At 41.7% G+C, this 27,422-nt stretch overlaps 1 protein-coding gene across 1 annotated transcript in view; it reads left to right on the top strand.

Annotated features, from left to right (window-relative positions):
• fam83b (family with sequence similarity 83 member B) overlaps positions 1–23,237 on the top strand; it is a 49,437-nt gene extending 26,200 nt beyond the window's left edge. The window contains exons 3-5 of the mRNA XM_079843404.1: positions 615–779; positions 17,824–17,948; positions 20,271–23,237. Of these exons, the coding sequence (XP_079699530.1) occupies positions 615–779; positions 17,824–17,948; positions 20,271–22,323 (2,343 nt within the window). The 3' untranslated portion in view covers positions 22,324–23,237. The remainder of the gene's footprint in view (positions 1–614; positions 780–17,823; positions 17,949–20,270) is intronic.
• Positions 23,238–27,422: the final 4,185 nt, after the last annotated feature.

Raw genomic sequence — 27,422 nt, forward strand, 5'->3', positions numbered from 1 at the left:
AGTGCACTATATAGGGGATAGGGAACGATCAGACAGTGCACTATATAGGGGAGTATTCCTGTTCTAGTCACATTATCGAAGTGCATTATTGACTAATTATTAGTCATGTTCTCATCAAATTCTGTAGAAATTATTGATTTGATCATTTGTTCTATGGGTGTGGTAAGGTACAGCTTATGCTAAGTCTCGCTGTCCTTTAGCTTCAACTGAACATCTTCAACCTGTCAAGGCTTGCATCGTGGAATGCGGGTCTTCCTGAAAGACACATGACTAAAACTTTTAATAATACAAAGCCAATAGTCTTCTCCCCAGATTTCTTATTGTTTAATATTAGGCACAGTGCCCAAGAAAACGCATATCCCCTGTCGGGTTCACCTCTCAAGTTATTGGAATCGATCTGATGAGATTTGTTTGACTATGCAGGAAAAAAAACAAAGGCTGCCGTTTTAATAACGCAGAGCAGCTTCTGTGCTGACACCTCTGCTTCCTTCAGCTCTGTGTAACGGACAGGGATGTCCTTCATTTAAGCAGGAGAATGTCAGCTTTTGAGAGTGAATGCCTAGAAATCCCCGGAGGCTGACGTTTCTATTGTTTTCATTTTTATGTCTATACAGGTCATAGGAATCGCAATGGATGTTTTCACTGATGTGGACATCTTTAAAGAAGTGGTAGATGCCTCAGTCAGGGGTGTTCCTGTCTACATTCTCCTCGACCATAATCACTTCAAAAGCTTTCTCAATATGATAGAAAAACAAGAGATCCAACTCCAGAAACTCAGGGTAAGTGTCCATATTCTACTGTTTATTAATGCACAGGCCACATGCTGCCTTCAAGTCAAGTCAGAATCAAAATGCCCAAGGAAAAAAACATGGTTACACTTTATTTCGATAGTCCTCTTTATACCACACTCCTAAGAAGTTCTGAACAGTACCAAATCAGGTTTTTTTTGGCTTGTAACAATAGCAGAACCCTTGTTGGTGCTAAATCAATTAAAGAAATGTGTGTTAGCCTCCTATGGTAATCCTGGTCAAATGTTCAATGAAAAAGTCATCCCTTCCATCCCAAAAACACAAACACAGTTCTCATGAACAACTCGATAGCACGAGCATGACAGTCCAACTAACAAACATATTACAATTATGACCAGATTAGAGGATTATATCAATCATGACAAGAGGAACCAAAGGAGACAAACACATACACTCACCTAAAGGATTATTAGGAACACCTGTTCAATTTCTCATTAATGCAATTATCTAATCAACCAATCACATGGAAGTTGCTTCAATGCATTTAGGGGTGTGGTCCTGGTCAAGACAATCTCCTGAACTCCACACTGAATATCAGAGTGGGAAAGAAAGGTGATTTAAGCAATTTTGAGCGTGGCATGGTTGTTGGTGCCAGACGGGCCGGTCTGAGTATTTCACAATCTGCTCAGTTACTGGGATTTTCACACACAACCATTTCTAGGGTTTACAAAGAATGGTGTGAAAAGGGAAAAACATCCAGTATGCGGCAGTCCTGTGGGCGAAAATGCCTTGTTGATGCTAGAGGTCAGAGGAGAATGGGCCGACTGATTCAAGCTGATAGAAGAGCAACTTTGACTGAAATAACCACTCGTTACAACCGAGGTATGCAGCAAAGCATTTGTGAAGCCACAACACGCACAACCTTGAGGCGGATGGGCTACAACAGCAGAAGACCCTACCGGGTACCACTCATCTCCACTACAAATAGGAAAAAGAGGCTACAATTTGCACGAGCTCACCAAAATTGGACAGTTTAAGACTGGAAAAATGTTGCCTGGTCTGATGAGTCTCGATTTCTGTTGAGACATTCAGATGGTAGAGTCAGAATTTGGCGTAAACAGAATGAGAACATGGATCCATCATGCCTTGTTACCACTGTGGAGGCTGGTGGTGGTGGTGTAATGGTGTGGGGGATGTTTTCTTGGCACACTTTAGGCCCCTTAGTGCCAATTGGGCATCGTTTAAATGCCACAGCCTACCTGAGCATTGTTTCTGACCATGTCCATCCCTTTATGACCACCATGTACCCGTCCTCTGATGGCTACTTCCAGCAGGATAATGCACCATGTCACAAAGCTCCAATCATTTCAAATTGGTTTCTTGAACATGACAATGAGTTCACTGGACTAAAATGGCCCCCACAGTCACCAGATCTCAACCCAATAGAGCATCTTTGGGATGTGGTGGAACGGGAGCTTCGTGCCCTGGATGTGCATCCCACAAATCTCCATCAACTGCAAGATGCTCTCCTATCAATATGGGCCAACATTTCTAAAGAATGCTTTCAGCATCTTGTTGAATCAATGCCACGTAGAATTAAGGCAGTTCTGAAGGCTAAAGGGGGTCAAACACAGTATTAGTATGTGTTCCTAATAATCCTTTAGGTGAGTGTATTAGGAGTGTATTATCTTACTCTCGGACACACTTTGGGAGCTGATGCTTGAACCAGACATTGGTTTAACCTTATGCGGTGTGGAAATGAACAGGTCTTTATCATCGCTGAAGTGAACAATGATTCGATCACAAATGAACAAACAAGTGAACATGACACACAAGCATATTCAAGCAAAAGCCAGCATATATTAGTTCTGTCAAACAAAACCAATGTCACTCGTCTATCGAGAAGAAATAAAGCAACCTCGGCCTAAGGAAGAAATGCCGCTATAACAAAGTGTTCCATGCCATGTTTTGGCAATGATCTATTGGATTTGACTGCATTCGCATTTCAAACACATGACAGTAAAACGGGCTGTACAAACTTCTATGCACTTCTGATAGGCCTATTTGTGAAGCGGATGCATGAAACCAATTTGGCTGTTGGATCGCATAATACGCATCTTTAATGGTTTTCTGAAATCTAGGTGTATTTTTTGATATTGCACAAGACGTAAACAAAATCTCCAAAATGAAACTTGTACACTCGCTTGAGGTGGGTCATTTAGCCTATTATTCGACAAACAGGAAACATATTTACAGAAGAAACTCCTAGAGAACTTATTAGGAAAGTAAGATACGCATTTAGAAAGTGTGTGACTGTATAATTCATTCGGACTAAGCATCGCATCGGAAATGTTGCTGATCATTCTGAAATTTTGAGTTCTGAAATTCCAAAGCCAGGCGAATGGGTCGAATACAAACTTAAATTGTTGAAGACTCATCTTTTTGATACTTTTGAAATATTGGACGAACGCATATAGTGCTCTCTGAGACACGCTGCTGTGCTGGCGTTCACAGAAATAAGACATGTTTTGTCTGTTAATATCTCATTAATATTAAAGCCATCACTAGAATTTCCAGGGAAGTGAAGATTTAGTTGTTTTGAACAGAACGAGAAGAGATGGAGATGCAGGTTTAGTCACATTTAGTTTTTTGCTTCAGCCTATTCTGATTTTCTGAGGTGAATCATTGCCTGTTTCCATCCATTACGTTATGCGCATTGTGGGAACCTCTTGTCGTGATGGATCATGGAGCCCGTTGTTTGGGAGAGAGTTATTTGTGTTGTTCGGCATCGAGGAGACAGAACAAATGATGAAATATCTCATAAGGGAGGGGTAAATGGCTGCTATGCCCATTTGCCGGTGCAGCAACCTCCGATAGCCTGCAAGTGCCTTAGCACAAATGACTCAAATTCTGTATGAATGTCAAGGGCCATTTTGGAAGAATTGTGTGCCAAGGTCAGACCTTTTGTTGGGCCTAATGCATAATGCCATGGTGTTTCACATGCACAAATGGTCACAACACGTCATCAGTATATTGAATAAACAGTTTCCATCACCATATAATGCACATTTTAACTAACGCAAAACTCAAAATAATTAGCATCCAGCGCATTAAATGTCAAGTTTATTTAGCATTTCAACCGTTTCCTTTCAGGATTCCTTATGCACATTCTCAAAATGAGCATCAAAATAATTGGATGGAAACCCGACTGAGATTGTGCATATAGAGGCTATGTTCCATTTCCTTTCCCTAACTTGCTGGATCCGTCCTCTCCTGTTGTTCCGGGACCTCGGAATTGACAAATTAAGCACCGCTTTAGACATTCTACTTACTAACTAACTTTGTCAACTAACTCTCATTGTAGTATTAGTAGAATGTTAGGTTCGGGTTAGTAGAATAAGTTGACATACAGTATATATATATATATATACATATACACTGATCAGGCATTTCCCTAAAAGAACACGTGATCCTTCTACAACAAACTGAGATGCTCTGTGTATTCTGACACCTTTCTATCAGAACCAGCATTAACTTCTTGAGCAGTTTGAGCTCCAGTAGCTCGTCTGTTTGATCGGCCCACACGGGCCAGCCTTCGCTCCCCACGGGCATCAATGAGCCTCGGCCGCCCATGACCCTGTGGCCGGTTCTCCACTGGTCCTCCATGACCCTGTGGCCGGTTCTCCACTGGTTCTTCATGACCCTGTGGCCGGTTCTCCACTGGTCCTTCATGACCCTGTGGCCGGTTCTCCACTGGTCCTCCATGACCCTGTGGCCGGTTCTCCACTGGTCCTTCATGACCCTGTGGCCGGTTCTCCACTGGTCCTTCATGACCCTGTGGCCGGTTCTCCACTGGTCCTCCATGACCCTGTGGCCGGTTCTCCACTGGTCCTCCATGACCCTGTGGCCGGTTCTCCACTGGTTCTTCATGACCCTGTGGCCGGTTCTCCACTGTTCCTTCATGACCCTGTGGCCGGTTCTCCACTGGTCCTTCATGACCCTGTGGCCGGTTCTCCACTGGTCCTTCCTTGGAGCACTTTTGATAGAGACTGACCACTGCAGACCGGGAACACCCCAAAAGAGCTGCAGTTTTGGAGATGCTCTGACCCAGCTGTCTAGCCGTCACAATCTGGCCCTTGTCAAACTCGCTCAAATCCATTTTTCCTGCTTCTAACACATCAACTCTGAGGACAAAATGTTCACTTGCTGCCTAATATATCCCACCCACTAACAGGTGATGAAGAGATCATCAGTGTTATTCACTTCACCGGTCATAATGTTATGCCTGATATAGTCATGTGCGAAGCTCTGTACAAAAAAAATTATTAATAATGTAATGCATAAAATATACATGGATAAATATTCCACCTTTATGTAATGCTTTGATCCAGTGGTATGATTCTTGCTTTGTCACATATACCACTTTTAATAAACCAAGTAACAGTGCTACTGCATATCAGAGGAAGTATATCAGAAAGTGTGGTGCTCTGGATGCATTTCATCGTGTGATTCCTCTGAAGCAGAGAGCAGTGTGTGTGTGTGTGTGAGAGAGAGGGACGAATCCCCTGTTCTGCTCACGAGAACAAATGCGTCACGTTACCACACTGACTGAGTGAAGCGAATGCCTTAATGTATGAACCTGTGCATGGAAGGTTTATCTCGATTGAGTGCACTCGCTAAAAGAGTCTGGATCAAAACAAACTGGAGCACAGGAAATGGAATGAATTGACAAGAAACTGTCAAAATGCTGTTTCAGATCATTTTGGCCCAGATGAGCGCACATGAATGCATACTTCACTGTCATGATGTGTATGATCGTGTGCTCTGTCTATATGACTATTGGCTATGGTTTATGGACAGGACAGTGAACTCGGATTCATCTGAAGGGCTTCTTCTGAACTACCTGTGTTATTATGGTGGTTATGAGTACATTTTATGGTAGAAAGCTGATTTTTGTAGTTGAAGTGTGGCATATTAACATCATATCACTTATGAAATATGTGGTAATGAGTTGTAAAATATACACTAATATGCATTGTCAGAGTATTTCTTACTGTGAATTTCTAGCATCATTTTCCTGGTTCTGAAAAGTCCTGATTCAAGTAAAAAAAAGTCACGGTGAAAACAAATTATTGATAATTTATTGTTTTAGTTTTTTCTTTTTCATGTGTAGTCATGAAGGATAGTATTGCATGCCAGAATTTTTTTTTTTTACTTTTACTTTAAAAAAAGTAACTTTTACTTCTGAAAAGTATTGACAGCATTTCTGTTCTGTGTGGCAGCATACGAATGATGAAATATATAAATAAAGCATGATTACACACCAAAAATTCACTGCAACTGAGCTAAAAAGGCTTTTTCTTTGTGAGAGAAACATTTTGTCCTGTCCATTTTGTCCAGTCCAAAATCACTTTGAGTAGGAGCTTCCCAGGGGGCAACAACAGTATATATTTAACCATGTTGATCCAAAAGCCTAAAAATCCACATGTCAAAGGCAGCAATTGACATTTTCCCGTTAACCTTCACGAGGACGCCGACGCACTCAATCATTCTTTCTTTAAATTAGTTCAGAATTACTGTTAGACCTTGACAAGCTATACATAATTAAAAAGATCAGTATTTTGCCTCTATTTTATTCTGAGAAACTTATAGTGACAGTTATGTCTTCATTTGTGTCAGGAGTTATGAAAATAAAAAAATGAGGCGATACCTTTAATATGAATTATGACCGTCAGCCACATTCAAAAAGAAAAAAACTCCTGTATGATTTGACAAAACAACATCCCTGAGGGCTTTTAGCTCAAAATTGTGCCGATTTGGAGAAATATTGATAGATTCTCATGTTTACATCAAATTTCTATAGAGAGGAGTAATATTTATTCAGATGCACCAATGTATCGGCCAATAATCAGTATCGGCAGATAAAAGCTATAATTGCTGAAAAACAGCAGATCAGGGCCGATGGTATCCTGTCATTCAAAAAGGGTGTGGAAAAATAGGTCCGACTCATAGACTGTATAAAACAATGGACGTAGTGTCCGGGATGTCAAAAGTGGGCGGAGCCACTCCCGGATAACTGAAAAGGGTCAAAGAGGCGGGGCGTGGGTGGAGCGGAAGTGCCTGGTTGCTGAAACCAGCAGCCGCAATCCACCTGTCACTCAGGTGGCCACGCCCTTAATTATGCAGATCTTTAATGCTGCGTTCACATCAAATGCGAATAGAGCGTCTAGAGCGAGTGATTTCCATGTTACGTCAATGTAAAGACGCGTTGACGCACGTCTGGAGGTCCTGCGGCGCGAGTGATTTTATTTGGTGCTTTTTGTGCATTCACGCGTTTGAGGCAAATTCGCGTCTGACGCCCGAGTTGAAAAATTTGAACTTTGGCGTCTGTTCGTGCCGCGTTAACCAATCAGGAGCCTGCTCGCTGCTTTCACGTGGTGAAGTGGCGTGATGAGAAACCCCGCATAATTAAAAAATATTACTGTTATTGTGTCACAAAATGTAGTTTTAAGACTTTTTCAGGTGAGAATGTTGTTGTTTAAAGCTCAAATCTGTGGTTTATTTATAAAGAGAGCGCCTATTGGACATATGTGATCTGTCGTTTGTGAGCTCCAGTGGATCAGCGGCGCTCAGCGCTCATTAACCCCGGCGAGAGCAGCCTTTCCTCGGCTAGTCCTTCTGACGCTGGCTCTGATGTCTCTGTGGTGGTTAAACATGAGATATAATTCATCTTGTGTGGATCTAACAGCCGATCTTTGCTGAGAAAACTTTGAGAAGTTTAATAACTTAAAATTTTTAGGATATTTAACTTTACTGTTGTAGCCGACTAGCGCTGACTTTGTTTGACTGAATTGTTTGCTTTATTTATTGTATAGCTTCTTATACCTTTTACTTTTATATTGGCTATTATTGATCACACATAAACTGACATTTAATTTTTGTTAAAAAAGACTGGGTTGTGTTTTACGTCATATTTAATTTTATTACAGGGATAATCATATATATGCGCACTTATTTATTTTTGCAGTAAACTATCCAAAAACGTCTAAGGTTACGTATGTAACCTCTGTTCCCTGAGAACAGGGAACGAGCGCTGCGTCTAGCTGACGCTATGGGGAACGCCCTCGGCGTGACTGGTGTCTGAAGCTACTATCGAATCACGGCAAAGTCTTTGACCGACGTCAGCCCATGACGTCATCAACGTGCGACCCGGAAGTATAAAAGGGCGCCGTGCCAACACATACACATCTTCTCGTCTGAAGGGACTGTATGGCAGATAGGCCCTGAAGCATGGCAACGCGACGCAGCGCTCGTTCCCTGTTCTCAGGGAACAGAGGTTACATACGTAACCTTAGACGTTCCCTTTCGAAAGGGAACTCTCGCTGCGTCTAGCTGACGCTATGGGGAACGATATACCAACGCCGCCATGCTGAGGGGAGTGTCTGCCCATTGGCAGTGACAACTGTCAACTCAAGTAATTCATAGAAAAACCTGAGCGATTCCCCCTCAGGTCCTGGGCTGACAGTGACAGCACTCCCTACGGTCATAGCCCAAGCTATACAACTAAACGGAACCCTAACGCACTGCGTGGAGTTCCATCTAGACAGCTCGAAGGCCCGGGACCACTACTTCCAAAGAAGGGGTCCCTTCAAGGGAATGTGGCTAGGGGACCCGAAGGAACCCCAGCCAGTCACTACTCGGGAAATGTTCTCCCGAGTGCCACCAGGGAGGCCTGACCTGGTGCCCTAAGTGTTATGGACACTTCGGTTTAGCCAACCCTGTCTGTTCAACAGAGCCTCTGGATGGTGCCCAAGGGGCGTCCAAGCTAAGGGACTGAAACACAGGCAGTCTTACTTAGCCCGGAACTCAGAGACGGGTTATCCAAGAGAGCAACACTCAGCGTAGTGCTTTTCAACCCTTGCTATCGAGGGGAGTCTGCCTGCTCAAATCAAGGATCTACCAGGTGCTTGTGTTTCAAAGCAGTAGGGAGGCCGAAAGGGCCTTAATGACTGATCTAACAGGGAGGCCTCATGAGAGGCCTACGACCGTCTGACCAGGCTCAGGCGGCTGAGCACTCATAGACGACCCTCATTGAGGGGAGCAGCTGAGCCTGCCTGGCGAGTAACCTCCAGCTGTAGGCCCAACTACCACAATTTCTCACAGAGAACTGGTAATCAAAGTGCCTAGCTCAGGAACTTCAACTTCAAGGAGGCCCTGTGGGCCTACTACTTGATAGCGGGTATTCCAGGGAGGCCTATAGAGGCCTACTACCTAACCGCAAGCCATGCTGGAAACCCAAGCATCCAGGCTCGGGACTCCGTCCTCAGGGAGGCCTTAGTGAGGCCTACTACCTGACAGCAATACCGCCTGCTGAGGTTACCCTTGTTTTCTCAAGGAGGCCTATGGAGGCCTACGACTTGACAGTCAAGCTACGCAGGCTAGTCGGGCATCCTGTTTAAGGAACCCGTCCTCAAGGGAGGCCTATTTAAGGCCTACTACCTGATAACCAGCCTTTAGGGAGGCCTGGAGAGGCCTACTACCTGATTGCAATACGTGCTAAATGACTGGGTCCCAGGAACACCTCAGGGAGGCCTGATGGGGCCTACTACCTCGTTCGAGTGACCACCGTCTGGGACTCGACAGTCAAGCTACGCAGGCTTTTCGAGCATCCTGATTAAGGAACTCGCCCTCAAGGGAGGCCTATTAAGGCCTACTACCTGATAAGCAGCCTTCAGGGAGGCCTGGAGAGGCCTACTACCTGTTTGCAATACGTGCTAACTGTTTCAAATGACTGGGTCCCAGGAACACATTAGGGAGGCCTGATGGGGCCTACTACCTTGTTCGAGTGACCACAATCGGGGAGCTCACCCTCCGGGAGGCCTATTGAGGCCTACTACCCGACAGTCAAGCTACGCAGGCTTTTCGAGCATCCTGATTAAGGAACTCGCCCTCAAGGGAGGCCTATTAAGGCCTACTACCTGATAACCAGCCTTTAGGGAGGCCTGGAGAGGCCTGCTACCTGTTTGCAATGCGTGCTAACTGTATCAGATGACTGGATGCCAGGAACACCTTAGGGAGGCCTGATGGGGCCTACTACCTTGTTCGAGTGACCACAATCGGGGAGCTCACCCTCCGGGAGGCCTATTGAGGCCTACTACCCGACAGTCAAGCTACGCAGGCTTTTCGAGCATCCTGATTAAGGAACTCGCCCTCAAGGGAGGCCTATTAAGGCCTACTACCTGATAACCAGCCTTTAGGGAGGCCTGGAGAGGCCTGCTACCTGTTTGCAATGCGTGCTAACTGTATCAAATGACTGGATCCCAGGAACGCCTTAGGGAGGCCTGATGGGGCCTACTACCTCGTTCGAGTGACCACAACCTGGGAGCTCACCCTCAGGGAGGCCTATTGAGGCCTACTAGTCGACAGTCAAGCTACGCAGGCTATCCGAGCATCCTGATTAAGGAACTCGCCCTCAAGGGAGGCCTATTAAGGCCTACTACCTGATAATCAGCCTTTAGGGAGGCCTGGAGAGGCCTGCTACCTGTTTGCAATTCGTGCTTAACTGTTTTTGATGACTGGATCCCAGGAACACCTTAGGGAGGCCTGATGGGGCCTACTACCTTAGAATTTAACAGCAGGTCTTCAGGGAGGCCTGATGAGGCCTACAACCTGCCTCTGGGAGTGTCACCCTCATAAAGGCCTAGTAAGGTCTTAGAGTTAACAGCAGGCCTTCAGGGAGGCCTGATGAGGCCTACAACCTGCCTCTGGTAGTGATCACAACCTGAGAGCTCACCCTCAGGGAGGCCTAATAAGGCCTTACAACTAACAGCGGGCCTTCAGGGAGGCCTGATGAGGCCTACAACCTGATAGCCGCCAGGCTAGCTGTCCCGATGCGCACATCGGTACATACCTCCAGTGAGGCCTGGTTGAGGCCTTCCAACTGAAAACGCGCCTTGTTCAAGAGGCCTACTGAGGCCTACAATTGACAGCCGACCTTCAGGAGAGCGTATTTGCCCCTTTTTAACCTGATAGCCAGCTAGGCTAGCAGTACCTTGATGCCTCAGCATTGGCACCTGCCTTACTAGAGCCTCCGATCTAAGTGGTACATATTACCAACGGTGGCGGTGCCTCAGCAACGCGCCTCCTTCATCCACATCCCAACTGACGCCTCAGCGTTCAGTCGTTGATGAATACCCAACTCTATACAGGAAACCTGGGGTCTGTAAGAAATACATATTTTTAGTGTAATACACAAAAATGACCACTCTCACCTGCGGCATGCTGAGCGAAGACTCATTGTGCGGTTCTCACCACCATGTTCTACCGCCCTTGAATGCCTGAAAGGGGCGTTCTCACTGAGCAGGTCCGGGCGGGCCGTCAGAACATAGTTCTACTCATCATGGGCCCGCCTCAGGCCTGATGTAAGAAGTGCCTGGGTAAAAAATCATTAAAAGACATTAAAAAGGAAAGAGGAGAGGGCTAGGATGTAACCGCCCTCAAGGGAAGTGATCCATCACCAACGCCGAGAGCGTTGGTCCTGGATCACCTCCCTCAGATCCTTTTTCCCCCCGGGAATCCCGTCTCCTCTGTGCCCTGCCCCTCCACGGAGGGGGGGGGGGGACGAGAGGAGACGCTAGCCCTCTGGTCCTGCCTACGGTCCTCAGACCGTGAAGGACCAGGTCCCGCCTGCCTGGGTGGGGGCGCGGATCTCAGCGGTATGCATGTCTTAAATGCCGCTGAACGCGCCTTCGCCTCCCCGAACTTTCCAACCCCCGCCTCAACGGAGGTGCCGAAAAATTCAGACGGCGAAACCGGCGAATCGAGGAGAAAGCCTTTCTCTTTCTCCCCGATATCAGCCAGGCTCAGCCACAGATGCCTCTCCGCGACCACCATAGCCGCCATAGAGCGGCCGATGGCAGCAGCAGTCTGCTTGGTGGCCCGGAGAGCAAGATCTGTGGTGCGGCGCAGCTCAGCAACCGCCTCAGGGGACAGCCCGGCCCCCTGGTCGAGATCCTCCAGCAGGTCCGCCTGGTACGCCTGAAACACCGCCATGGTGTGAAAAGCAGCACCAGCCTGACCCGCTGCCGTGTATGCCCCTGCCATTAAAGCACAGTTTGAGCTCTCAGTGTTGATGCCCACGAAACGCGAGAAAAGTCCACAAACTTTCCTCGCCAGTCGGTAGCCTCAACACATATCCATATTCCCCTATCCCCTCGACATCAGCGAAGTTAAACGCTGATGCTGATGAATATTGGGTCGAATATGGATTCTTCCATGCCCTCTCGATCTCTGTAAGAAGATCAAGAAGGAATGGAAGGCTCATCTGAGCTGATGGTTTATGGCCAAGGAGAAAACGATCGTACAATCTACCACGAGCGATCTCTCCTCTAACGCGCCAACATGGCAGCCGCAGCCTGCCTGCAGTACGTTCCATAACATTCATCAGCTCAGCATACACGGTCAGGGTGGCTGAGAGGATTCATACCACTCTCACCAGCCATCCCTAAGAGCACTTGCTATTTAGTCTCGTTAGCCGCCAGATCGTCGCGACGATCGGCGAGCTGCATCTGAGAACCCATGATGTATGCCAACGCTCAGCCTCAGCTTGAACGGGACAGCATCATCCAGTCCCAGATGCCAAACTTTCTTCCCTCAGGAAAAAAAACCAGACTAGAGTGGAGCGATCTCAGATTGAAAACCGCTCACACTCACACACAAACAACTTCAAATGAACTTGACTGTGCATGCTCTTGATCCCAGGCAGTAAATACACACTCGTGTGTATTAATAATTGAATTTGTTTTACCTTAACTCGTATAGCAGTTCAAACAGACAGTCCCTGAAGACGAGAAAGATGTGTATGTGTTGGCACGGCGCCCTTTTATACTTCCGGGTCGCACGTTGATGACGTCATGGGCTGACGTCGGTCAAAGACTTTGCCGTGATTCGATAGTAGCTTCAGACACCAGTCACGCCGAGGGCGTTCCCCATAGCGTCAGCTAGACGCAGCGAGAGTTCCCTTTCGAAAAGGGAACCACTAGGCCAGTGTTATATATTTTGTTCAGTTGAGCACTTAGAATATCCCAAATGTTTCCAACTATTTATAAATCGTGAGAAATTTTAACCAAGGAACCGGGACGTGTGAGCTATGCGTTTGAGGGAGTCGCCTGTCAAATCTGAGTTACCCTCGGTTTCCGGTTTTATTTAGCAGAAACGCTTTACTCTCACTGCAGTGTGAACAAGTGTCATAGCAGCCGCCAAGTGAACGTCATAACTTCCTTTTCAACACACTCAGATGTGTCTGATACGATAAACAGAGTTGCGTTACCTCATACTCATGACTGGAAAAGAGGAAGTGGCGCCAGCAACCGTTTCATAATAAAAGTCCCACAGGCGACTATGCCATAATAACAGTCCCGCTCTTCAATCGCTCCTGCGGCCTGAAGACCACATGTCCCAAGATTCTGCGCTCAAACGGGCCGTCATCAAACTACGCCTTTGTTTTGAACAGGCGACCTCTAGTGGACGGAAAACTTACATAGTGTAGCTTTAATGAAAATGAAAAGAGGCAGAGGTGTTTTATGACATATTTCTCCTGGAGCGCCTTGAATGTGCGTCTATTTAGCTTAAAAAGCTTGATTTATACGCGCGTCCAATTCGCTGTGGACGCGCGAGTGGATTCAGAATGTTCAAGCGTCCAACTAGACGCGAATTTGACGCTCTATTCACGTTCGTGTGAACGCAGCAAATTAGGCTTCATATAATTTAAACGGGTGAGTTCTTAAACAAATTCACCCCCTCACAGTTGTCATGAAGGGCAAAATTTGCCGTATAGACCTTTTTGTAACAGGCAGTAAACATATTTTATAATATGCTGTAAAGTTGGCCATTTTAACATGGGGGTCTATGGGATTGACTCTCTTTTGGTGCCTGTTTTTTTGCAGCCAGTCGATCAATAAACACACGATTGTGACGATGTATGGTTTATCTAGGGTGACCAAACTTCCTATTTTCCCAGGACATGTCCTGTTTTCAAATCCTGTCCTGGCCCTAATATAACAATTTTCTATCCATACAGAGGCGGCATACTTTAAATGTATTGAAATTAATAAGGAATCTTTGAGTAAATTTCGAGTATCTTTTGAGTATCTCATTGCCAGGCCGAGTGTCCTGGTTTTCGGTAATCAAAATATGGTCACACTTTATCTGTGTTCTTCATGCCATGTCGGCTATTTTCATAACTATAACGTAGCCTAATGCTAATTCACCTAGCCTTTATCAATGTGCAGAATATTATGAAATAATACATTTTCTGTCTGATTTTTGACATCAGAAGGTTATTGAAAACACTCAACTTTATGCGTTATGGAGTAAATTTGAAGAAAAATATTGTTTTAATCTCATAAACTGCAGTGTATTGATGAAGTGCTAAGCAAACATGTTATTTTTATGAATCATTTTCAATGGTAAAGCTCATTGAAATGTGTCTTTGTTCAGGAAGGGCATTTGATACAGTTTCAAAGAAGGTGAAGTGAGACGTTTGATCAGAGAAATGAGGGATTAAAACAGTTTGAATAGAGTCGTCAGTGATTATAATGAACACAAAAGAATAATAATTAAAGCCGGCTGGAGAGGTGAATGTGTGCAGGGGAGACTGAAACTGAATTCACCACAAAACAATAGAGACAATAGAATATATAATAAACAATAGAAGACAATAAACACCAGTTAGCATTTTAGAGTCTTCTCAAAATAACATCACATGACATGATCTTGAAAAAACATTTAATAAAACGCAGAGTTTTAGACTTGCCATCTTCAGATTTCAACATGGTCAGGCGTGTGGCTTTATCTGTAGTGCATTTCTAGATTAAAACAATGAAACTTTGAAGCTTTTTATAACTTATTCTGACATTACGTTAAACTGCCAAGAGTCAAATGAGACCACACGTATGTTTTTAGTGCACAGGGTTCATGAACTGTATCTGTTTTAGTTTGGGAATGTCTTGGGACGCGGGGTGCTGGCTAACAAGTTATCAGATATATTTATATTTGATTCCAGCGTGTGAGCGGATTTCCTCATTTATCTACATTATATTCATATGGCTGATAGCCGAGGCTGATGTCAGTTTAAAACTTTGACTGGCAGAACACATAACCAGAAAAACAAAACGTCAAGAACAATCTGCAAACCTGTCAGGCTTTCGCTCGTGTTATTTTCACAGAGCTCTCCTCCCTCCCTCTCTTTTATTTCTTTGTTCAAAGCGCTAAAGGATATGAAAGCTGTTTCCAGCGAGTCATTCTTTGAGAAATGCAAACATATACATCAAAAGGAAATGATAAAAGATTTTCTACATGCGTGATTTCTGTAAGCAGATCATTTAACGCTTCGTTCACATGCACTTTCTTGTGAAGTGTGATGATGAAGAGGCTATGAGCTGGAAACACCCTCCCTCCCACTTCTTCCCACTGGGTATTAACTATTATTATATGAAAAACATGCAGCAATTATGATTTTTTTTCTCACCACACCTCACTAAGTGCCATCATCAGATCATTTTCCAGCTACTGACATTTCATGAATGTCTATAAACTCCTCAGTATATTCAGAGGTCACTCAGCACAACAACAGCTGCTGAATCAGATCAAGATTTCTATGCTTGATTTATCTTCTACATTCTTTACATTTCTCTCACTCATGAGGCAGTTTTTCACAGCTGACTTTCCTCACTATAAAGAAACTTTCATTTTCCAGTTGTCGCCAGTGTTGTTTGTGTGTACAGTCGCACAGATGGCACATATAAACTTTAACAGCTTTAGCAGTGATAAGAACTAACCCTTGACTTCCACACACAGACTTGCTGTCATCATCTCTGTTTGCAGAGCAGTAATGAGGTGTGTTTGCTTTGCTTTTGCTGAAGCAGACGTGTGTAAAGCCGGGGACACACGGTGCGATTTTGTCACGGTTTGGCCGCCTGTATGGAATTCCAAAGCTGCCATAATAATACATGAATAAATACATAAATAAATATACCAAGAAATTAAAATAAATAAATATATACATAAATAAATATACCAAGGAATTAAAATAAATAAATATATACATAAATAAATATACCAAGAAATTAAAATAAATAAATATATACATAAAAAAATATACAAAAAAAACATTTTTCAACATTTATTGTATGTTTGTAATATGCCTACATTTATTTATTTTCACATTTATTTATTTCTACATGTCTTTATTTTCACATTTATTTATTTTCACATTTATTTATTTATAATTTTTTATTTTCACATTTATTAATTTCTACATAATTTTTTTATTTATACATTTATTTATTTTCATATTTATTTATTTATAAATGTATTTATTTATTTATTAGTTAATTTATTAATACATTTATTTATTTTCACTTTTATTTATTTATAAATTGATTTATTTATACATTTATTTATTTTCACTTTTTTATTTATGCATTTATTTATTTAAAAAAAAAATGTATTTTCATATTTATTTATTTATTTATTTATACATTTATTTATTTATTTATAAAACATTTTATTTTCAAATGTTTTTATTTATACATTTATTTATTTTCACATTTCTTTATTTATATATTTTTTATTTTCACATTTATTAATTTCTAGAAGTGATAACGAGCGCCAGGAAGTCGCAACATCGTGTGTACAGTAAAGGCTCCTGTGGCGAAACTGAACCAGACTGAATAGCTCTGACCATGTTAACTGAAGTGTTGAGGTAAACTATAGGCTGCCTAGGAGTTCACCGAGACATAATAAATGTTGTGAAATAATTGACTAATAGAGGATTAACTCTACTTTAGTGCTGCAAGGATACCTTCTTATCTGAGCTGCCCAGCCTGCGGTCTGTCACCGGCCGTCAATGTCAAAATATTTGAGATGACCAATCAAATTAAAGTAGGCGGGCTTTATGTCCACAGAAGCTGCTGGGCGCGGGTCGTGTGGCGCTTCAGTAAACGGTGCGAGATGTAAGCAACTAAACTAAACCTTTCATATTTGACAGCTGTTTTAGGGTAGAAATGTTAAACAATGAAAAGACTATCAGCCAGAGCTCAGCTTTAGGAGGGGAAGAGACAGGGCAAGAGAAGGAGAAAGAGTGAAAGAGTGATGGAAATGAGGAGAGAGCAGGTATGACAGATAATCTCTTGCCCACTAACATGGTTTTGAAAGCTATTTATTATGAAAAAAGAAAAATAGCCTTCAACCATCTTAAAATGCACATCTATATAGATCAGAGAAATCTATTTTTTCTTGAGGGACTATGCCCCCCAAACCCCTCAAAATACCTCAAATTCAGGACCTCGCTGGTTTTAAAACTCCTTAAGTTGTTGCTGTTTCTGGAAACCTGTTTGCTTTGACCTCATATCTGGAGTTAATGCGTTTATGCTGTTAATGTGTTGCAGCCTGGAATATGTATATATAGGCCTACTTAATATTAAAATTGAATATTCAGACGTTATATACTCATTGTATCTCTGTGCTTTGAAGATTTTGTTTTTTAAAAATACAAATTATTTCTGTGGTGGAAAACGTTGTGGCACCAAGATCGGCTACTATGGGGGCCCTTGGGTTTGTTACAGCCCGGGGCCCTACGTGTTCTTAATCCAGGCCTGACTGGGTGGATATCACACGGCTCTCAGCCGATTCCAGAACCAGAGAGCACTGTTGTATAAAATGCATTATTATATTCACAGATTCCTTGGTACATCTGAAATTGATTTTGGTTGTGTTTTAATGCGTTATACTTCCTCAAAGTGTATATGATGTATTATAACTGAGGTTACAATTGTTAATGAGACCATACAATGCATTATAAGGTGCATTACAAGGCATAGCTAATGCATTAAAATACTTTTATAATGCATTATACATACAGGCTTTAAGTAAAGGGTTACCATATTTTGAATCAATGAATCATGTTAATCAATTTGAGTTGAAAAAAATGTAAGATGTCATTTCAGATTTAAAGACATTTATATTTGCTTGTTTTCCTGCTAAAACGTTTTTCTTTTTCTTTTCTTGGATGCAGAACATGAGGATACGTATAGTGAAAGGCCAGGAATACTGTTGCAGATCTGGGGTCAAGTTCCACGGAGCGATGGAGCAGAAATTTCTTCTTATTGACTGCCAAAAAGTGTTTTTTGGATCATACAGGTGAGGCGGCATTACATATTATTATTAATTTATTCATTTAGCTGAAACAAACTGAAACATTATATGTAAAACAACAAGCAGCGGCAGTGTTTTTATATAGATGCCCCCCAAAATCTTTGCACACCTATGTCACATTTACATGAATTTAATTGCGTTAGATAAAAAAGAAAATCAAACCAAGTTGTTAGAACTTGATTCATAACTTACTTTGCTTTTCTAGTTTTCTAGATTCACACAGATGCCTTTAAAATTAACCACAGTTGTAGTTCATCACATTAAAGGGGTCCTATTATGCTTTTCCACTTTTTCAACTTTAGTTAGTGTGTAATGTTGCTGTTTGAGCATTGACACCGTGTCCTAACTACACGCGACGCCGCGACACGCGATAAAAGGTATATTTTCCATGTTAATTTGAGTTTTTGTCCTAACCAGCCACAACGGCGACACGCGATGATACTATTTTAGAAACGGTTTCTTTTTTCTGCGACGTCACGGCTGGAACAAAAACACAAAACATGATCTCAGGTAGTGTTTGTGTGCTTTAAAGCGTGTAATGTGACTTTGAATATCATTTAGTGCACCCAGCTTTACGTAGTCGTACTAAAAGCAACAATGGATAATTAACCTCAGATCTTGAAATTAAACAAATTGAAACTAGAACGTTCAAACTGTGAACAAACAAGTATATTCTATAACAAATATTGTTTTAGCAACACAGCGTGTATTTTAGTAATGTTTAAATGGTGTAATATTTGTGAATTTGACTGTTTATCCATTTCCTTGCGAGTACAGTCAAGATTAATCTCTGGTGCCGTACACTTGCCGCAAGAGCCCACCCACATGCTGTTCTGATTGGCTGTGGTTTTTGATTGATATGTCGCATCTCGTAGTCGCGTCACGTCTGGTGTGGACAGACAAGGGCTGCGTCCGAAACCTTGAAAATGCTACCTTCGGAGAACACATTTCAAGGCAGGAAGGCACCAAGGCACCAAGGCACGTCCGAATCTAATGTTAGCTTCACTTCCTGTCTCCTGAGATCCCTTCATCTGATTGAGTTTTGAAGGCAGCATATTTGTATCCTTCGCTGCCTTTGATATCCCACAATCCTGTGCGTTTCATTCTGTGACAGTTGAGCTGGGGAAAAAAGATGGCATCTGAAAGTTGCGTTTGCTGGTCAGTTTGTGTGTAAATGCACGTTTTTTACCAACATTTTCTAATTCTGATGTAATTTCTAGCAATAAATTACTAATGTAGTAATTAAATATTTGTTTAGTTCTCACCAAAGCTCTCTCTATTTTGCTGAGATTTTGTGAGGTGCCTTCATGCACAAACGCTGCCTCACAAGCCATTGTCTGATAAGGCAGCGAGGCAACGAGTCAGCTGTCTAGGTTTTCGGACGCAGACAAGTTGTTAGTTAGGACACGGTGTAAGATTATCATTGCCATGTTTTGTGTTCCAGCTGTGACGTCGCAGAAATAGAAACTAGTTTCTAAAATAGAATCATTGCGTGTCACCGTTGCAGCTGGTTAGGACAAAAACTGTAATTAACATGGAAAAGACGCCTTTTATCGCAATTTTTCTGGATCTTATGAAGTCACAATAATACTCATTTAAATAATCCTGCCCACAGAATACGCAAAAAAGGGACGAGGCCTGGTTGAGCTGCACTAGAGAAGACCGTGTCGCTATGTTGAAGAGATGCTGTTTTTTTCAACCCCGTTTCCAAAACTCATTTGTTTGACCTTCATAAGGCTGACGAACTTAGAGTGGTTAAAATGTATTTCAAACACTGTTCCTGAACATTATAAACCAAATGTGTATCTGCACACTGCTCATTTTCTGTAGAACAGCTTGTTTTCTGTAGCTTTAGAGAAATCTTGCTTTTGTAAGACGGTTCACCGCCCCTTAGGAAAATAAGCCATGGTTTTGTGATCAGTTACTGTTTTATATTACCTTCGTTTTCCGACAAATATCACGATTAAATGGTGGATAGCATCGTATAATGTCTAAGGAAATTACAAAAAACTTACCACTCTGAAACGTCCTGTGAAATTCATGATTTGCAAAGTCTATGCATGAAATCCGTTCTGCATGATCCTCTTGTTGTTAACATTGTCAGGGTCTGAATCGGTCTCGAATTGGTTTGAAATTGACACAATTTACACTAGAGAACAACTCGCAGTTATGGAGGGGCGGGACATTTCCTAAACATGCACTAAGCGCATTTGTTTATACCCTGCCCAAGGTAAACTGCATTCCAAAGTATTTGCATATTGAGAATGAATTTAATAGCCATATTTTTCTTCATTTCTCGTTTGGCAGCTTCATGTGGTCCTACGAGAAGATCAACCTCAGCATGGTTCAGGTTATAACAGGCCATTTAGTGGAGACGTACGACGAGGAATTCCGGACGTTGTACGCTCGATCGACAATCCCAGCTCCGTTTCAGACTGCCAGCGTGAACCAGTGTGAGTTGAAGCCCAATGGCAAAATGGATGGATATTCGATTAATTCCAGCAAACCCTTTGAAAGGAAAGATCATTTAAGGCACACACTTGACGCTGTTTACCGGCAAACCTGTGAAAGGAGATCAGGAATTGCGGCATTGAGAGAGGTTGAAGAAAGGCCAATTGTTACGCCGCATGCCCGATTGCTCCAAGACACATCAGAGTATTATAAAAGACACAGCTACGCAGGTGAACGCCAGGAGCCTGTATACCTGTCGAAATTGTCCAAGTACGGCTCTAGTAATTGGAACCTGGCAGCAGAGAACAGCCGTTATGGTGGTTTGCCCAAAAATGTGGACAACCAGTATGAGAGTTACGTCACCAACCCGATGTTCAGAGGCACACACGCGCGCCAAACGTTCCATGGCCACGACAAACAAGTTCTCAACATGAGGCAAAACATGCCCAGTTTAGCAAGTACTTCCAAGTCTTTTCTTCGGACATGGAGGTTAGAGTCTTACCTCAACAACCACAATGATGAACCTTATGGAGAGAACTACGATTACCTGGACCAATACGAGGAGAATAAATTGGCTCCTCCGCAACACTCTCGCATCAGGTCATCGGTTGTTTTCACGCCCACCATACCGGAACAACCAGAGACGAACAGCAACTCCAATAACTCGGCGTCCTCCAACCACGATCCAACACGAATTCAGCCAAATGCTCAGGTGTATTCTTCAACCCAGTGGAATCAGACAGCACAGCATGATGACTTCATGCTAAAGAGGCGCAGTATACAGATTTTAGAAAACTCAGGGAGTAACACGGCCTATAGCTCCGCAAGGGATACGATATACGCAAGTCTAAACCGAGCCAAAAGTAGATTTCCAAACAATGAGCTTGACTACTTGCAAGAGGACCAATACAAGAGGCACAGTGTGGCCGATCCCAGGTACAATACATACAATAACGGTGACATGAACGGGCCTTCCACTCACATGTACGCATCTTTACCTAGAAGACAGAGAAGCTGCAATGCACCTGCAAACGAGAATCCCAGACAAGGAGCGTACACTCCGAATTTCAAAGAGGAGCAGAGGTCCGTCTCGCATTATGATTTCAAAAAGGCGGATGAGAGCGCAACTACCTCAGGAAAGACATGGCAAGATCCTCCTACGAGAACTGTGTCAGAATCGCTTCTGGACCAAGAGGACAGTCCACCGCCGAAACCAAACAGCACATCGTCACAGCACTTCTTGAAGAGGAGCACCAAGAAAATAAAATCCCTTCTAAACATCCCACAGAAGGGGGACAGCTCACCGAGAGGAAAGAATGCACAAAGTCTCAAAAGCAGCACGGATACGATTCTCGCGGATTATGATGACATCGCGCGAGACAGGAAAAACCATGGCAGCACTGCAAATTCCACCAAGTCCGTTGAGAGCAGCCAACAGAGGCGAGCTAATGGGAAGATCCCTGGAGCTGGGAATCACTCTCCCGGCCTGATAGGAGAGAAATCTGCGCCTCGCTTTATCACTGAAGAGCTCAAACCCACTCACCCACCTGCAAGCGCAGAGACGTCCACCACACAGGAACAATCCTCGGTTATTGCAGAGAAAGAGAAGACAGACTCAACACTAACAAGATCGGATCTGTTGCCAAAGCAACAAGTATCAGCAAACAGGCTGTATAGCAGATTTGAGCCACTTTGCTCATTTGAAAACAGGAGTCCCACAGCAGGCCAGCCTGCCTATGTGTCTGCACAGAGCCACACAAGTGACAAAACAAGGAACACTGTCTTTTTAAGAAGACAACCAATGAATAACCATAACACTTATACAAACCAGCAGACACAGGGACAAGACAACAGATTGGGCCGTTTCATTCAAAGGGTTGGAAATTTAATACACAAGAATAAGTACTGAAACAAGTAGTGATGCTGGCTGATATGTGCCATTTCTGCACCACTAGACTGACCAAATGGATTTGCAAAAATTGCACAAATAATTGCTTTCTCAAGCACTACCATCCACTAACAGATTGAGCCAAGCTTGTGATATCAGACTGGTCGGGATTCTCGTGCTCAAAGGGTTTGTTTAAATTGGCTCTGCATATTTAACTTGCTTTTTCAGATCCAAAAAATTACACACTTCGTCTTTTAAAAATTAGAAAGTTTCTGTTTACTTGAATGCATTATTGCTAATTCCAGTGTTGAAGGTTTGCAATATAACTGGTGGAAAATGCTGCAAGGACTATTACACTGTTACTTTATAGTTCAATTTTTTACTAATAATATTTGTACATTTAAAAGGATGTCTTGAGTGGGGATATGGACAGATTGGCTCTATAATCTGTCTCTTGAATGAATGCAATTGTGAAACAAAACCTCCAATTTGGTCTGATTAAAAGCTTTAGTAAACCATTCACACAACCTTAAATTGCACTTCAGCCTGTACAAAAGCTCTCAGATTGTCGTTGTTAAATTGACATTGCTGGAACAAATGCAAGAAAAATAAATGCTGGTTTGTGGGTTATTGGTGCTTAGATATCTTTAAGGGTGACTAACAATACTGGCATATACTGAACTGGCTTTGCACTATATATAGGTCATGATTTTGTTTTGTTTAGATTGTGTTATGGTCGAACCAAAATGGGTTTAAAAGATGTTAATAATGGCTCTCATTTTACAAAGTGCACATGTACAATAAAGTAATTTGGGACAAACAATATCAAAATGCCATTCTCTTACACTATCAGGTCATTAAAAAAATAAAATACAATCACTGTTGCTTGTAACCTAACAGGGTACTTACCAAATAAATGAATGGTCATGAAACTGATTTAACTTGAAACTATTTTATGATGTGAGAAGAAAGATGCCATGACGTGATTCAAAAGAGAAGTGCAATATGAAATGCTGCCATTTTACTACAAGAAGATACATTTGAGTTGACCAGCAAACAGGTAAATTGAGTGACGATTGACAGCTTTAATCAATATGGTCAGTAGTCCTGGACTTTATACTGACACCGAACGCAAAAGTCTCTGGTTACCGAGATTCAGCTGGTCATGTGACAATCCACTGAGACGATTTATGCCAAAATACAATGGTTTTTTTTCTCTCTTCATCTTCATGTGCACATCAGTTTAAGCATATCTGTCAAATTTACTGTCATATTAGGTGTCCTTTAGGGATGGGCAATACCACTTATTTTGTTTTCGATACGATACCGATACTTTCAAGGCCAGTATCGCTGATATCGATATTGCCGATACGATACCTCTAAACCGAACTTTTAAATTATTACATTTATTAAATTATTACAATTTCTAAAAGGCATTTTAACCTTCAATATTCCTGAATTGGAATGTAATAGATTATATTTTTGTTAACACATGGTTAAAATGTTTACTTGTAGTGGTAACCATGGAAATCTACAAATACTACGGTCACTGTAGTAAAACCATGGTTCATTTTCATAAGGGACAACCAATGACAGGCCGTTGCACCCAAAAAATGCTTTTTATTCTGACATGATTTATATTTAGTTTATAGAACATGATCAATATTAACTCTTAGCATTACATTTAAATAAGTGTAATTGCACAAACTATGTAGGCTACCATGTCAATTTGTTTCTTGTGAAATAACAAAAAATTCTAAAACTATTTAGCATCAATATTTTTATTTGAGTATCGATACTTTTCGATACTCACATCAGTATCGATATTTCGATACTTCATATCGATATGCCCATCCCTAGTGTCCTTAACTTCTATTATTATTGTGCTCATATTGTATTGCAAAACACTTTTGCTGCTATTGAGCTGGACATGTTAGGACAGGTTTGGGGGTACCGGTAGGTTTAAGGGTGGGTTATGGTATCATGGAAGGTCAACAGTGTAATTATAGATATAATCTACAGCTGTAATTACATGCATGTTTTTAAAAATTATATAAGTACAATGTAAAAACATGTATGTACGCAGTAAGTGCATTGTATCAAATTATTATTTTAAATGTTAGTAGTAGTAAAAGACACCAAATATCTGATCTGTTGCCAAAGCAACAAGTATCAGCGAACAGGCTGTATAGCAGATTTGAGCCACTTTGCTCATTTGAAAACAGGAGTCCCACAGCAGGCCAGCCTGCCTATGTGTCTGCACAGAGCCACGCAAGTGACAAAACAAAGAACACTGTCTTTTTAAGAAGATAACCAGTGAATAACCATAACACTTATACAAACCAGCAGACACAGGGACAAGACAACAAACATCTTAAGGCTAAAAGTAGCTCCTAACTTGCCGATTTGTGAGAAACTCTTAAAAATAATGGGAGTGTCAGTCCTAATTTTAGGACTCCTAAATATTTGCTCTAAGAGTATTTCACAAAGCATTTTAGCGCTAAAACTAGCTCCTAAATCTGAAACGTTAGGAGTAGTCAAGAGGACTCCTAAGTCATTAAGATAGTGATGTGTCGTTCATGAACGATTCGTTCATTTTGAATGAATCTTAAATATGACTCGAGAACAATGGGTAACATACGCAACATCCCATTTGTTCTGTACAGGAAACAGAATTGATTAGTTCATCTCTCGAGTCTTTGGGTTTGAGTCATTCGTTCATCAAGTCCCAGCCCCATAGGCAAGGCTATGCAGCCACCGAAAACAGAAAAGATTAGTTCATTTCTCCAGTCTTCTCATTCAAATTGTTCGTTCAAGTCTCCATAGGCTGAATGCAGAAACAGTTCATCTCTCGAGTCTCGTTCTTTTGTCATGTGACAGCCGCATTGGATACAGAAATTAGTTAATTCCCAACCTTCCTTACAAACAAGTGAGTCGTTTTTTTATGTTTGTTTAGTTCAGTTTTTTAGCTAGTATAATAATTGATTTTCATATGAAGACTGGACACATTGGGTTGTTCAGAACGGATAGGCATAACAAATGTGTATTGCACATATCTTCAGATGATTTTATAATAATAAATGTATTACAACATGCAGTCAATAATACGACTGTAATGTTGTATATGTTGCGAGACACTGAACAGGAAAGCGGTCACGTGAAAAAAGAACGACTCGAACGAGAAGACTCGGGAGAAGACTCGGGAGAATCTTAATCTTTTCTGTTTCTGGTGACTGCATAGCCTTGCCTATGGGGCTGGGACTTGATGAACGGATGCATGTATTGCATATGAGGCTGTCACGGCCCAGATCAGACATGATGAACTAACAGCTCATACCCGAAGACACGAAAGGTGAACTAAACTTTCCAGGCAACAGACGTGATTAAATGTGAAGTAACAAAGGAAAGAACGATTTGGATCGGGAGGTGAGGTGAACTAACAGACTGCATACATAAACTGACCCAGCTTAAGCAATTACTTAATCTTTTCTTTTCTCACACTTTTCTCAAAGTTTGGCCATGACTGCATTAGCTTATAGTTAATTTTTGATTCCAAAAGTACTAAATGTGCACTGTAAAAAGAAAATCAGGTCTCCAATTGAAAATTTTCTAGTGAGCGATCGCATCAAAATTTTTCAGTTGGCCAAATTCAATTTCTTGAATTTTAATTAGGGCTGTCAAAAGATTAATCGCGATTAATCGCATCCAAAATAAAAGTTTGTGTTTACATAATATATTTGTGTGTACTCTGTTAATTATTATTTATATATAACTACACACACATTCATGTATATATTTAAGAAATATTTGCATGTATATACTGTATATACATTTATATAATCTATAATATATATAAATATAAATGTTTTATATATAAAAATAAGATTGTTTTCTTAAATATATACATGCTTGTGTGTGTATTTATATATAAATAATAATTAACAGAGTACACACACATATTATGTAAACACAAACTTTTATTTTGGATGCGATTAATCAAGATTAATCTTTTGACAGCCCTAATTTTAATTGAATTAAATTGCATCAATTCACAGAAATTCAATTTGGCCAACTGAAAAATTTAGATGTGATCGCTCACTAGAAAATTTTCAATTGGAGACCTGATTTTTTTTTTTTACAGTGTGTTCAAAAATGTAGCATGTAACATTTTAATTGGATTCTGCTGAAATGAACGAAATGATTTGAAAAAAGATTTGTTCATTTTGCTGAACGAATATTCAAAGATCCGAGTCAGTAAAATGATCCGAACTTCCCACTACTACACTAAGACCAAATAACAAACAATCCTAATGGCTGTTGCGGACCTGTCTCCCCTTTTTCTCTTCCACTTCGCTTCCTGTCTACTCACTGTCTTATCATAATAAAAAGGCAAAAATGCCTAAAAATAATCAATATTATTTATTTTATAAAATAATTATAAAATGTTTGATTACCTGTGGCAGTTGTTTCACAAGTTCACACTTACAACTGATCGGATAGAGTAAAAGAGTAAAATAAGCCTATTTGCCATGTTGTCCAAGAGGATCGAGGTCTCCGAAGCCAAACCCAGAGTATGCCTACACCCTTGAATCCCCGGCTGGGCCGAGAGTGAGGAGTCGAGGTGGTGGAGGGATGCAGAAAGCTGGGTGATTCGGCTGAGTATACTGTATGTCTCTCGAGCTGATTAACTTAGATAGTGCTCCTACCGAACTTTGTTTATAAAACATAATTTGTCGCTTGAATTCTGCAATCGAGAGAGAGGCTGATAATTAGCTGAACATATACTTGTTTAGTTAGTGACACTTAGCTTAAGACTTCTCTCTATTCCTTAATAAAAGTTGGTCTCAGCAGCTTTGTGAATAGGTTTTAAGAGAAAACTCTCAGCTAAGAACTTTTACTGCCATTTAAGAGAACTCTTAGTGATGTCAGCTGAGATGTGCCATTTCTGCACCACTAGACTGACCAAATGGATTTGCAAAAATTGCACAAATAATTGCTTTCTCAAGCACTACCATCCACTAAGAGATAGTCCTGCCTCTAACTAGATTGAGCCAAGCTTGTGATATCAGACTGGTTGGGATTCTCATGCTCAAAGGGTTTGTTTAAATTGGCTCTGCATA

This window comes from Gobio gobio, assembly GCF_949357685.1.
Source record: "Gobio gobio genome assembly, chromosome: 18".
Classification (NCBI taxonomy): domain Eukaryota; kingdom Metazoa; phylum Chordata; class Actinopteri; order Cypriniformes; family Gobionidae; genus Gobio; species Gobio gobio.